We start from the raw sequence: 14,903 nt of genomic DNA, 5'->3' as shown, positions 1-14,903 counted from the left end.
TGCCTCTGCAATTATGGGAATTGGACAGCCAAAGATAGTTCATAAAAACAGTTCCTCTGGGCAGGTTATAAGCCAGCAGTTAGCTCCTGCCTGAATTTGGAGGTGAGCACATGGGGGCTGTTGCGTGTATGAATGGACCAAGAGAAACTCTTCTTGGTGTGAGCTGCTGTTCCTGTCCTTTTAAATGCACTTTAAATCTTTCAAAAGTCAGGTGTTTTCTCCAGGCTAACAATATCCAGTTCTTTGGGCTTTTTCTCAGATGACTTCACATCTAGATCTTTCATCACTGTCACTGATCTTCACTAAGTCTATTTCTATTTAGCAAAAGCCTTTTTAAATTTTAGTGAGTAGAAACACAGCAGTGTAAATGAGGTCTTAACACAGTAGAAGCTGTGTTGGATTATTACTGATTAGGATACAGAAATCAAACTGCATTCATTTACTACAATACATCATTTTAGTTCGAGCACAATTCTCTCTCTCTCTCAAGCTCCTTCGGGCAAGGTTCTACCATTTTTACTCAAGTTGTAAATTGCCCTTGCACCAATACAGAACCATGAAGAAATCTTACGTGTAGGATTTTTCTGTGTATGAAATGTGTTCCTGTCAATGTCTACTGAAATTTAATTAACATAAAATACTTCCCTTCTATTGTGTAAGTAAGGGCAGTATTGAATGCTGCCCATGCAGTTGCAGGACTCACCACCAGTGCAACAAGAAACTAGAGGATCCTTAAGCAAATGAGTCAAAACACTCATTTTCAGAACAGGGAGGGTCAGTGGAGCTCACAGAAGTGAGCTCCACTGACCTATCCTATTCCAGAGAAAGCATTTTGACTCATTTCCAGGGTTATTTTAGAAGGTGCTTGCTTTCCCCCCACTTTTTTCTTTTTTTCCTTTCCCCCCCTTTTTTCTTTTCTTTCTTTTTCCTTCTCTTTTTATTATTATGGTGTCTTCATCAGAATATTATTGTTGGGAAATTCTAGTACTGATCAGGTTGTTGGTATGTTTGGTATTGTATATTTCATTTATAAAGATAAAATACATAAAAATATATTTTTTTAAAAAGGTGCTTGCTTCCTGTTACTGTAGCAGTGGGTTCCATTGTAACAACAGAAAAAGGGGAAGTGCAGCAGCAGTATAGGATACCACCCTAGGTTTTCTGTTTTGATATTTTGTCAATGTAGTGTGAATGGCTGTAACAATCTATGCATTCATGCATCATTTCCCAACCTGGTGCCTCCAGCTGTTTTTGACTTCAAGTCCCATCAGCCCCAGCCAGCATGGGCAATGATCATGAATCCTGAGAGTTGTTGTCCAAAACAACTGGGGAAGGTGGCATTAATGGCTAAGTGAACATCTTCACAGAGTTTCCTTCAATGAAACTCTTCTTGAAAACCACTTGTATGAATGTGTGCTTAGTTTCTTTTCTTAGATTTGAATCTAACTTGATGAATTTATGTTGGAACGTTAAGTTATATCTCATATTTTAGAAATCTAAATATTCCATTTACGAGGAAACTTTGAAAAAGAAGATCTGGGCTTGGCTAGAGGTTATTTCACCCAACCCCTTCATTTTAATAACTTCTGACTTCTGACTTGCTTTATCTTTGGACTATGTCTAGGCTCACCTTGGACCATGATTGGAGAAAGTAGGGATATGGGAGAAATTTGTCCAGTTCACATTTTAACTTATGTGACCTTACATAATTTGCACATCCTGAACTAATACACAAACTGAAACACAGTTATACTTCAATATCAGCAGTTCTCAGGATGTTGTGATGAAATTGTCCAATTAAAAATGCATACAGAAATTCTTATATTAGGGAAAGTGTACACAAAAATGTATATATTAGGGAAAACAATGTACAAAAATGTATATTTAGGGGAAATTGTGTACAATAATGTATATATTAGGACAAATACACAAAAAATGCATATGGATTGTTGTGTGGACTTCATTTTTTAAAATCCCTGCAAACTAATGTGGAAATCAGATGAAATAAATTTAAGATTAGAAAAATGAGAAACTCAGAAAAAATTAAAACTGACAGATTCTTCTATCCCTAGGGAAATCTCTGCCTATTTTCATCCATTTTATGTTTTGGAATTACAGGTCACAATCAAATAATTTTTTCCTAAGATTTCTGAGCTTAGTGTATGTAACTCCTTGGAAAAAGCAGCTTAAGTGGTAAGCACTTGGCTGTTAGATATTTGGATTATAACAAAGCATTTGTATTTTCTACCAGCATCTTAGAGCTTGTGCTAACTGTAGTTAATCTCTGTTTAGCCAGTTTATTGACTCTGTTAACTGTCTTTTTGTGTGAGTTTATCTATGTCTACAGAGAATTAGCTTACCTGAGTGACTCTATCAAGATTTTCATCTATGTCCAACAACAGGTTTCCATTCTCCAGCTGTAATGCATGATTGATGAAAATGAAAGTGAACTATTTATGAAAATGACATGTACTGCTGAGCACAACAATGACGACTTCAACAATTATTGATTTTACTTCTGAACAAGAGCTATTCTGTAGTTTCTTAGTAAGATACTTTTGCTTACCTCAGTGATAATCTAATTACATGGAACACATCGGTTTGTTTCAGTGCCAAGATACAATGCAAGTCAATATAAACTGTAGCTCATCTATCTATCTATCTATCTATCTATCTATCTATCTATCTATCTATCTATCTGTATGGCATCCCTTTACCTCACGTCATATATAAAAATGGACATAATTTACTCATAATATACTCACAGTTGGGGACATTACTGGGGGTGAAAAGCCCACCCACCATCTGACAGTGGATGGCCAGGCTTCCATTGAGAGGGATACCACAAGGCTGTATTGCATATTTCTGCAGAGCTCAGAGAAATATATTGTACCTTCCAGGTGTCCTGCAATATGCAGAGGCCCCTCCACACACATTCCAGCTATCATAATGTGCTTATTGTGCAATAAATTCACCTGATAGGCTTGGTTAGATATAGCTCTGTAGTAGTCATAATATCCTATCACAAAAAAGATCCAATATGAAAGGAGTAGTCTGTGTTTAAACATGTTTAAGCAGTTTTCCTGAAATTAAGCATTGGGGAGCTGAGCACAGGCATGAATTTCATTCCTGATTTTATTAGAGTGAACACAGTTATTACTGTACTCCATCTGTATACTTGACCTGGGTTTCTTGCCAGGCATCTATTTAAAGATATCATAGATTAGCCATGGACACACTGGACAGTTTTGTGACATGTATGTTTTCCCTGGATCATCACAGTGCAGCAGTATATCAATATCAAAAACCATTTTCACTTAAAAAGCATAATAATTCCAAAGACAATATAGCAAATGATCAAAATCCTAGAGGCTTCTTCTGTAGCTCTGGTGGTTTTTATATATTTTACCAAGGGTCTACATGTTAGTGGACTGTCAAATCTTTTTCTCCTTGGGCTACACTGTGTTCACCAATCAATATTTCCCTCTTGGTCACCCATAAGACATATCATTTGGGAACCATTTTCCCTCTACTGGTAATAATGGTATAATAATTATTGCTCTACTGGTAATAACAAAGCAAACAGAAGAAAATGTCATGGCTACACATGAACTCACTTTGAGACTATGTAAAGAAGGATAAGTAGTACCTGATTTCAATGACACATGAAACCAGAGGGACACTAATACATTATTTTATGCCATGTCTTGGAGAAATCCAAAAAAAATCCAACACCCCCCCCCAAATTGTTTTTACATTCTTTTTTTTTCTTTTAAGGATAACTCCAGCTGTTGTACCAATTCTTCACTACAGTCATCATATTGTGTCACAATGCGACCTCAGCTATGTCTTGCTGAAACAGCACTGATTGCTCTTATGAAGCTGTCTGGAGAAATAACAACATAACATGGGAGAAACATGTGTGAAGCATTCAACAGACCATTAGCAACAACCTGGCTCTGCCATGGCAGACCTCCCACAAAAGAGTTGCCTGGTGTGTCACTGCATGTCCCAAGTGTCCAATTATCATGGTGCATTTGGGCTGTATCCTCCATCAGTTCTTGTTCTGCATCGCTTGCTGCTGAGAAGCTTCCTAAGGGCGAGCCATTAGTGTCTATTAGACTGTGGAAAAGTCTTCAGCAGAGATTTCACACAGCCACACTGCACTAACTGGGGGCAAATATTTGGCCCCGTGTGTCTGTCTCTCCTTAGACATTTCAATACAAAAGGTTCTTCCAATTAGAGCAAACAATCCATCCCCCTCTCCCTTGTGTGCTGCATGAAACAACCAGAAGCATGGGAAGGTAGTAGATAGCTTGATCCTTCTGTAGAACTGAAGTCTTTGTGGATTTTTGTGTGGAAATGTAAAGGCTGCTTTTAATTACTTGAAAATCTGTCTCATCATAGATCAAAACAAGCACACACTCTACAGCTTAGTGAAGAACATATAAGCAAGTTGTAAAAACTACCTGGAAAGTGGAGTGGTGGAAGAAGCATTAATCCTCATACCAAGAAGGTATTAAGCTTTGTCACAAAAGTTGTATTTCCCCATGTTAGCATATAAGAGTCAGACTGTAAATCTTTTAAAAGGCACAATATTGAAATCCAGCGATATTTAAAATAAAATTCACCATGCAGGTTTCTTATGCCCCTCCATTCCCAAGGCATTTGACACTTGGTAGGAGAGAAAAGGCAGGGAGGTAGAAGGTATATAAAAGAACTGTATAAGTGGTGAATTTAACGTCAGCCTAAATATGGGACAATCGTTAAGAACACAAAGGTTGCTCTATAGTTTTAGTTTGGTACTTTGTTTAAAAGACTGGATCGCAGTTTGCACCAGTCCTTGAAAATATCTTTGCATATAAAGATTTAGAATTATAGATATATAGATACACACACACACACACACACACACACGTATCTATCTATCTATCTATCTATCTATCTATCTATCTATCTATACACATACATACACAAAAACACACAAAAACACACTGAATTTCTGTCCCTAATGGAACCCTCAATGTAACAAACAACTAAAACAGCATAAAAAACAATAATACAGCAGAAAATAGCACCAGAAAGCAGCAGCAGTATTACATTAGCAAAAAAATAAATAAATACAGAAATCAGAACCATTAATGAGATACCATGAATGGAGACTATATATTTTTGGAATATGATAATTGTATTAAACCCACATTCATGTCTACAGAGTATAAAATGTTCTATAGCATTTCAGCATCAGACCAGTTGTGGCAACATCCAGTCCTTTCAGAAAGCAAAGAAGATAAAGATGCCAAAGAATTATGCAAGAAGTACTTCCTTTCCTAGACTGATGATTTAAGGAAATAATAGTCATGTCTTACATGGCAGAGAAATTGTATGGGATGAAAGTACAGGACGTATACAAGATAAATAGGTCAGTGCAGGAGATTAACAGAGAACAGTGGGTTCAAATTAAATAATAATATATTGTAATGTTGTTGTTTATTCGGTCAGTCGCTTCCGACTCTTCGTGACTTCATGGACCAGCCCACGCCAGAGCTTCCTATCGGCCGTTGCTACCCCCAGCTCCCCCAAGGTCGAGTCCGTCACCTCCAGAATATCATCCATCCATCTTGCCCTTGGTCAGCCCCTCTTCCTTTTGCCTTCTACTTTCCCTAGCATCAGCATCTTCTCCAGGGTCTCCTGTCTTCTCATTATGTGCCAATGTACTTCAGTTTTGCCTTTAATATCATTCCCTCAAGTGTGCAGTCTGGCTTTCTTTCCTGGAGTATGGACTGGTTTGATCTTCTTGCAGTCCAAGGCACTCTCAGAATTTTCCTCCAGCACCACAGTTCAAAAGCATCTATCTTCCTTCGCTCAGCCTGCCTTATGGTCCAGCTCTTGCAGCCATAGGTGTACTACAGGGAATACTGTAGCTTTATACATAGCTTTAACTATGCGGACCTTTGTTTTCAGTGTGATGTCTCTGCTCTTCACTATTTTATCAAGATTTGTCATTGCTGTCCTCCCAAGAAGTAAACGTCTTCTGATTTCCTGGCTGCAGTCAGCATCTGCAGTAAACTTTGCGCCTAGAAAGACAAAGTCTGTCACTGCCTCCACATTTTCTCCCTCTATTTGCCAGTTATCAATCAAGCTGGTTGCCATACTCTGGGGGGGGGGGTAGGTTTAACTGCAACCCAGCTTTTGCACTTTCTTCTTTCACCTTCGTCATGAGGTTCCTCAACTCCTCCTCGCTTTCAGCCATCCAAGTGGTATCATCTGCATATCTGAGATTGTTAATGTTTCTTCCAGCGATTTTAACTCCAGCCTTGGCTTCATCAAGCCCAGCACGTCGCATGATATGTTCTGCGTACAGGTTGAATAGGTAGGGTGAGAGTATACAACCCTGCCGTACTCCTTTCCCAATCTTAAACCAGTCCATTGTTCCGTGGTCTGTTCTTACCGTTGCTACTTGGTCGTTATATAGATTCCTCAGGAGGCAGACAAGATGACTTGGTATCCCCATACCCCCAAGAACTTGCCACGATTTGTTATGATCCACACAGTCAAAGGCTTTAGAAGAGTCAATAAAACAGAAATAGATGTTTTTCTGAAACTCCCTGGCTTTCTCCATTATCCAGCGGATATTGGCAATTTGGTCTCTAGTTCCTCTGCCTTTTTGAAACCCAGCTTGTACATCTGGCAATTCTCGTTCCATGAATTGCTGGAGTCTACCTTGCAAGATCTTGAGCATTGCCTTACTGGCATATGAAATAAGTGCCACTGTTCGATAGTTTGAACATTCTTTGGTGCTTCCTTTTTTTGGTATGGGGATATAAGTTGATCTTTTCCAATCTGTTGGCCATTCTTGTGTTTTCCAAATTTGCTGGCATATGGCATGCATCACCTTGACAGCATCATCTTGCAAGATTTTAAACAGTTCAGCTGGGATACCGTCATCTCCTGCTGCCTTGTTATTAGCAACGCTTCTTAAGGCCCATTCAACCTCACTCTTCAGGATGTCTGGCTCTAGCTCACTGACCACACCATCAAATCTATCCCCAATATTATTATCCTTCCTATACAGATCTTCCATATATTCTTGCCACCTTTTCTTGATCTCTTCTGCTTCTGTTAGGTCCTTGCCATCTTTGTTTTTGATCATACCCATTTTTGCCTGGAATTTACCTCCGATGTTTCTAATTTTCTGGAAGAGGTCTCTTGTCCTTCCTATTCCATTATCTTCTTCCGCTTCTGCGCATTGCTTGTTTAAAAATAATTCCTTATCTCTTCTGGCTAACCTCTGGAATTTTGCATTTAATTGGGCATATCTCCCCCTATCACTGTTGCTTTTTGCTTTCCTTCTTTCTTGGGCTGCTTCCAGTGTCTCAGCAGACAGCCATCTTGCCTTCTTGGTTTTCTTTTTCTTTGGGACGTTTTTTGTTGCTGCCTCCTGAACAATGTTGCGAACTTCTGTCCATAGTTCTTCCGGGACCCTAACTACTAAATCTAGTCCCTTAAATCTATTCTTCACCTCCACTGCATATTCATTAGGAATATTAGTGAGCTCATATCTAATTGATCTGTGGGTCTTCCCTATTCTCTTTAGTCTGATTCTAAATTGTGCAATAAGAAGTTCGTGATCTGAACTACAATCAGCTCCAGGTCTTGTTTTTACTGACTGCATAGATGTCTGCCACCTTTGGCTACAAAGGATGTAGTCTGATTTCGGTGTCGACCATCTGGTGAAGTCCATGTATAAAGTAGTCTCTTAGGTTGTTGGAAGAGAGTGTTTGTTATGCACAGTGAGTTGTCTTGGCAAAATTCTATCAGCCTATGTCCTGCTTCATTTTGTTCTCCCAGACCTTGCTTGCCTGTAATTCCAGGTGTCGTTTGACTACCCACCTTAGCATTCCAGTCTCCTGTAATGAAAATAACATCTTTGTTTGGCGTACTATCCAGTAGGTGCTGCAGATCCTCATAGAACTGATCTACTTCTGCTTCTTCAGCATCTGTGGTTGGGGCGTATATTTGGATCACTGGGATCCGTCCGTCTATCTATCTATCTATCTATCTATCTATCTATCTATCTATCTATCATCTCCATAACATTTTCTCTGGAAAAAATATCAGGCAGCATATATAACATCACAACACTGGAAGTTCTTGAGAAAGGGGCAGTGCTTTGATGCAGATCCTTGTTTGCAAGGAGTGTAGGCTGAATAGGAAGGGTACGACCCTTATCTCTGTACAAGCTGTGATAAGTAGCAGTAAAGTATTTAAAGTTGCAGTGGACCTAAGGAACTGTATTCCAGCCAGTCACCTAAGGGAATCTGAAAGAACCTTGGGACAAGAGGGTCTTCTGTGGGGGTGGGCTTCCCCATTAGTGGTTTTCACAGATGTACAGCTGCTGTTTAAATCACTGTTCAATCTTCTGCTTCACCACGTTAGACTGAATAGAAAGATAAGGAAGCTGTGGCTGTGAAAACAGCTGGTGTGGAAACTGACTCTCTGTATAGAACCCTTGGAGCAAGCCATCGTCTGTGGGGGATGGACTTTTCTCCACCAGCAGTTTTCATGGATACAACAGTCAAAGCTGTGTTCCAGTCAGGAATTGTGGGAGATCTTTGACAGCTTCACACACCTGGGAGAAATACTGGTGGATCTTTTCCTTTACTTGTAAGCTGCCATTTTGGAGGTTTAGGGTAAGCCTGGAATTCCTCTTGGGCTCAGAGCTGAGCCAGAGTTGTGATACTTGTTGTCTTGATTTTCATATATAAGCCTGAGTCTTGAATTATACTTGTGCTCAAATTTCCCTGACAGCTCTAAAAATAATCCACTCTCCCCCTTCTTAAAAGAAAAACAAACAAACAAACAGTTTCTATTGCTGCAGATCCCAGCAGTGGTGGATAGGTGTATGTATGTAACATTACATTTGTTTTTTAAAGACAATCTTGTAGTGGAACAACAATCACAATGAAGGTCATTCTAGAATGCATGTCCAGATTTGCTACAAAAAGGTTACACATTTACGCACTGGCACATTTAAATTCCAGCTAGCCAATCTTCTCTGAATTCCTGCTGTCCCCAGTCCTATCACCCTTGCCATTCCTTTTAATAGATATTTTTGCAATGTTTGTGCCTTATTCTATATTCCACCCCTTGAGCAAGTCTCATTCATTCCAATGGGGCCTGTACAGGACTGATTTATGGCAAAAAATGCCCAATATATTTAGATAGTCCTGAGCCTGACTCAGGAACTGGAATTCAACCTGTTCTGGAAAGGGTTGCGCTCCCTCCCACCTCTAGTTTGTGAGTGTTCCTTGATCCTATGCTGTCCCTGAATCTTTAGGTGGTGGCAGTAGCAAGGACTGAGTTTGCATAATTATGATTGGTGCACAGCTGCAAACCTTCCTGAATCTGTCTGACTTGGAAACAATTATCCATCCCTTGGTTACATCACTTTTAGACTATTACAATGGGTTCTATGTAGGGCTACCCCTGAAGAGTGTTCCGAAGCTGCAGTAGGTGCAAAATGCAGCAGCTAGGCTGCTGACCAGTGCATAGTATTAGGAGTATATGACACCTGTCTTGAAAGACTTGCTCTGGTTGCCATTTACACTTTATGGGCTCAAGTCAATTCAAGACATTGATTCTAACCTGTACAGCCCTAAATGGCTTAGGACCTGACTATCTAAGGGATCACTTGTCCTGCTGTGAACCTGCCTGGGTATTAATATGACTTTTTGAGGGTGCTTTTATCTGCAGAGGCCGATCTGTTGGGCACATGTGAAAGGGCTTCGTCCTGTGTTGTCCCCAAACTATGGAATGTGCTCCCTCTAGAATTATGGTTGTCCATCACTCTCTTGGCCTTTAGAAAGGGTTTGAAGATGCATCCTTTCAATTAGCTTTTTAAAATATGTAGTTTTAATGTTTTAACCTTTTTTTAATGTTCTTGGTTTTATTGTTTTAAATTGTACACCACCTTGCTGGATTTTTAGCAGAGAAGGTGGAATATAAATGGTAATAATAATAAAAAATATTCAGGAATCTATTGAGGCTGAGTCTCCTTCATGCAACTACTGTTAATATTAGCTCTGTGTGAGGCCCCCAAGCCTTTGAATAGTTTATTAAGCAATTAATGAAATTTTTAATTCTTAAGATCTTGGTAGCAGGAAACATTTGAACAAATCATCAAAATTTCACTGTCTTGACCTAATGGATAGAGACGCCACTTCAAAAATCTAATAAAGTAGTTAATTGCTTTGTCTCTCAACTCAATAATGCATTATTAAAAAACCTTCTTAAAACTGACACATCTCTGAAATGCAAACTCTGCAAGCTGAGAACATGGCTGTAGCTATTAAAATCCTTCCAATGCTTCCTAAGCCCTTGGGAACTCATATTGAAGTCTATATTTGAAACTCTCCTCTCTCAATTGTAGATTTATACTGTATATTAGGCTAAGGCTAAAACATCTAACCACAAACACAATAATGTCCTAATCTTAAGAATGCTGTCATCACAAGTAGATGCTTAGAATGGGATACACTGACAACATTTGGATATAATACTAAACCATGGTTTAGCTTAACTCTGGTTTGTTTGTACCTCCGAACCCAACCAGGCTCACTAACAATGGTTTGTCTGGTGTCAAGAAACCAAGAATTAAAACCTTGACTTGCATTAACTGTGGGTTGTCACTAATACCCTGTATTCATATTCATTTGTTGTTTCATGCCACCTGCACTCCCCACATGGTTACAGAAAAAAGGAAAGAGTGGCTTAAAAATGAAAATGCTCATGTAGCTAAGAGACCTTTGCTGGAGCTTTCATAGACTTCTCTTTCTTCACTCAGTCTGGCAACAGGCTCCTTTCACTGCCCATATCCACATGGACAAGCTTTCTATTTCCAGAACAGCTGCCTAGTTCCACAGAAGGATTGTGAGGGTTTTTTTTTTTTTTAATCACCATATGCATGTGAGGGAGATATCTTAAAATGAGGGCTATACCTTAAAACACACCTTTGCTCTTAGCAAGTTACACCAACACAGTCTGAACATACATCTGAAATCAGCCACTAACTAACTGCAGCAGAGAACCCCACTTCATGTCACTTACCAGCCTTGCGGGAATATTACTGCACTGTTGTAGAAAGTGCAAATGTTTATTCATGGAGTGCATTCTCCTGTCCTTCTCTAACCCTCACCGTTGATACATTCATTACTTCCAGCTGAATGTCCAGATTAGGTCAGTTAACTATTGACAATTATTTCTGAATTGTGGCTAAACGTATGTATAAGCAAGTGATTGTGTTAAAATCAGTTTATGTTGAACACAAGCTATTCAAAGAACATTTAACATTCCACATCACTTGTTGATTTGCTTCAATATAAGGACTTCCTCAGACAATCAAAATATGAATTGATTAAAAAGGTTAATTATACTTAACTTGATTTGTAGTCTGCTTAACTCTAAACTCCCTCTGTACACTAGTTGTTTACTGTTAAACAGGAATCTCACTAAAATGTATGATCCAGGATCAGAGAATAATTTTTAAAAGCAACAGTCTTTATAGCACCTTTCCCAGTTTAATTCCCAATATGCTCTTTGACTAATCTAGACATTGATAAGACTTGCATTAGAAGGTAGCTTATGATAATTATTTTATGTAGCTTATTATTGTTGATTGAAATTACTGCATTTAGGATGTTTATAACAAAAGCTTCAATCCAAATTACTATTACAAATGCTTACCCCCCCCCTTTGATTTCATCAGCACTTTAATACTGCATAACTCTTGACTGGGTTGAAGCCGATTTATCTCTTATATATGGTCACGATAATGCCGGGATGGGGAACCCCCTGCCCAACACTACCACCACCACCCTTTAAACACCCCACTCCCACTGAGATCAAGCTTTTTAAAAAAAATCTCCATTGGTGCCAATGCAGATTTTTTTTAAGGCTAATTGCAGCACAGGGGGCATTCGGGTGGTGGCGGCTGCTGGATAGGGTAGGGCTAACCCTCTCTTCCCCAATGCTCCCCCCTCCATTTTTTTTTTTACTGTTCTCCCGTTTTTAAAAGCCTGATTGCAGCACTGGAGGAGCAGTGTGTGTGTTAGCATGAGTGTGAGTGTCTTTGTGTGAGTGAGTGAGTGAGTGAGTGAGTGTATGCGTATGTGCATGGGGTCTAGGCAATCGTGTTGTGGGCCCACATGTCAGCAGTGGGGTGACCCCACCCACTTTTGGGTGTCACCCCAAACCTGCTTGGCCAGAATCAATTTGGCCTTCGGGCTGGAAAAGTTCCGGCACTCCTGCAATAGTATGGCTGAATAAGATAGCAAACTTAATTTGAATGGGTAAAATGTAATGCAGGCTAAGCTACAGGGACAGACGAAAAGACACAAACACATGGGTGCTGGAGAAGATGCTCTCTGGTTATTATGGAAGGCATTTGGTCAAGCAAGGGAGCACTCTTCGACCTCCCTTTTGGGGCTTGCTCTAAGTAGCTGGCTGGCATGGAGGCAAACAGAAGAAAAGTAAAGGAATAGTGGGAACCTCCAGTACTGTGCAGGTTTAATGGGATTTTTAACTTGAGGATTTGGAGGTTGGATTTTCTCCTTTAGTTTTTGAATGGTGAATCCTAAACCATAAAAGGCTAAATAAAGTGGACTCAGATTCACTGTTTCCATAATGCATATACACACCTCCCTCCTTCCACTATTTATATCCCTTTTGTTAAGTGTGACGTACGGTAGTGTGCATTTGTGTGTGCATAGCTGTTGTTCCTGCTTCAAAGCAGGATACTTGATTGTTGACCCCTTGCAACTATATATTTCTATGAAACCCATTAGACACACACATAAAAACTCATTTGTGTATAGAGAACACTATACAAAGATGATAAATGCAAATCCAAAGCTAAGTCATAATGCTTGCTATGAATGTGCACAGTTATATGCTATTTTTAATTATCTCTTCAGAGTGTTCAAGCGTGGAGGCTTATTTTTTGTCCTCCTAGAAATAGCTCACTGGTTAATGAGAAGAAGTGGCCACAGTGAAAATACATACATATACATTTGCAAGCATAGACATGTCTCTTACAAAGTTGAACCACATTACTCATGCCCATAAGAGCCGACACAGCTTGCTTGCCAGTGTAATTTATATTTAATGTGTACTAATAGACCCTGAGATTTATGTTACAGAGAAATGAATATGTCCTCTCTCCTTAAGGGTTGCACCAACTATAAAACTTGCCCTCCTCTGGCAATGCTGCTGAGAAAGCTTACCTCCCTGCTCCCCCAGAGAGTATGGGGATAAAATATGGGGGAGGGGGGAAAGGGAATGAAGAAGGAGAGGGAGCCCTACATCTATTTATATTAGGCATCAACTAAGCATTATGAGCAGGACAAGTTCGCATTTCAAGACAGGTCATTATGAACTTTGGCACCTTAGGTTAGAGTTTTTCCTCCCTCCACCATATAAACATTTTGAGAAAAAATAAAGCAGCCATAGGCACTGAGACACAATTCCATATAACAGTGTTTTACAAACAGCATGGCTGCTATGGCCCTTTTGTATTGTATTCTGCACCTAATTGTCTAAACCAGCTTGATAATCATTGCTAATTTAGTTCTGTGAGCATATATTTCCTTTCTGCTTACTTTCTTCTGCATGCCCTGAGGCTGTCATTTCAAAAGGTTAGTATTTCCTTCCTTGTGTCCACTTTCTACTAAGAGATAAATAACTGCAGCTCCTTCAGGTACAGACTAGAAAGTGGCTTTCTGGAAGCAATTTATTTCCAGGCTCCTTCTTACTAGATGGGTCATGACATAGTGTTTTTCCCGTGGGGACAGTCTTTTCCTAATTACCAGGAACACTGCTGGTCTGCTGAGGGCAGTCAAGCTACCACTTGAAGCAGTGGCAACGCTTTTGTAAAAAAAACAAAAAAGGACAAACCCTCGGCCGCCTTGTTTTTGTTGTAAAGCCACCCAAAGGTTCTTTGATTTGGACCTCCCTTGGAAGCAGCAAAGGAGTCTAGATTAAATACTATGTCCTAGTGCAAACTGCAACTAATGATGGCAATGGATTTATGAAATTTGGGGTCCAGAAGACAAACTCACCTGATTCAGAAATCCTCACAATATTATGAGCCAAGTGAACACTCTTTTTCAATTTCTGACTGGTTCATAATGCCTTGGTGAAAGCCTTCCCTGATGCCAGTTTCCTTCTTCTACTTTTCCCAATCTTTCTAAATTGAGAAGTCGGGGTAGAGGGAAAGGGCTGAAGTTTGGTGGTAGATTACCTGCTTTCCATGGAAAAGGTCCCAGGTTGGATCCCTGGCATCTTTAGGCAGGGCTGGGAAAGACAGTCACCAGAAACCCTGGAGAATTGCCTTCAATTAGTGAAGACAACGTCGGCCTTGATGAACCAGTGGTCTGACTCAGCACAAGGCTGTTTCATATGAGTGAAACTAGCTGCAGAAAGGACTGGCTACAATTAAGCCTTCTGAGAACTCAGTTCTCCATCTGAGCTGAAAAAGTTATGAGCTTGACAAACTCACATTTCAAACCTGGTAATTATGGACTTCAGCAGTATCACTTCTAAAAAGCAGTTATCCTCTTTCTTCTGTAATGTGTAGCAACATTTACCCATGTCATGTTGCAATATCATCATAATGTGTGTTTCCCACCCTCATCAGTGGCAGTCAATGAGGTGTAGTAGAGAGAAGGAAACACACAATCTGATAGCCTGACCCAGGTAAGTACAGCTGCATGTTACAGGGCAAACTCAACAAGGAAATGCTATTTTGGGGAGCATTACCATGTGTCCGGTAATGTTTTGTTCTGCTCATAGCACTTCTGAATTCTGAAGTGTACATTCTTTGTGGAAAGAATGTATACCCACGA

At 39.8% G+C, this 14,903-nt stretch overlaps 1 protein-coding gene across 5 annotated transcripts in view; it reads right to left on the bottom strand.

Annotated features, from left to right (window-relative positions):
• DAB1 (DAB adaptor protein 1) overlaps nt 1-14,903 on the bottom strand; it is a 911,155-nt gene that overhangs the window by 24,276 nt on the left and 871,976 nt on the right. For all 5 annotated transcript variants that reach the window (XM_084852384.1, XM_084852385.1, XM_084852387.1 and 2 more), the window contains one exon: nt 2,361-2,417. In XM_084852384.1, the coding sequence (XP_084708510.1) occupies nt 2,361-2,417 (57 nt within the window). The remainder of the gene's footprint in view (nt 1-2,360; nt 2,418-14,903) is intronic.

This window comes from Heloderma suspectum, chromosome 4, assembly GCF_057233095.1.
Source record: "Heloderma suspectum isolate Gila_16-S chromosome 4, 16-S_ref, whole genome shotgun sequence".
Lineage (NCBI taxonomy): Eukaryota > Metazoa > Chordata > Lepidosauria > Squamata > Helodermatidae > Heloderma > Heloderma suspectum.
The sequence above is the reverse complement of the archived record's forward strand: the minus strand, read 5'-3'. Positions and strand labels throughout refer to the sequence as shown.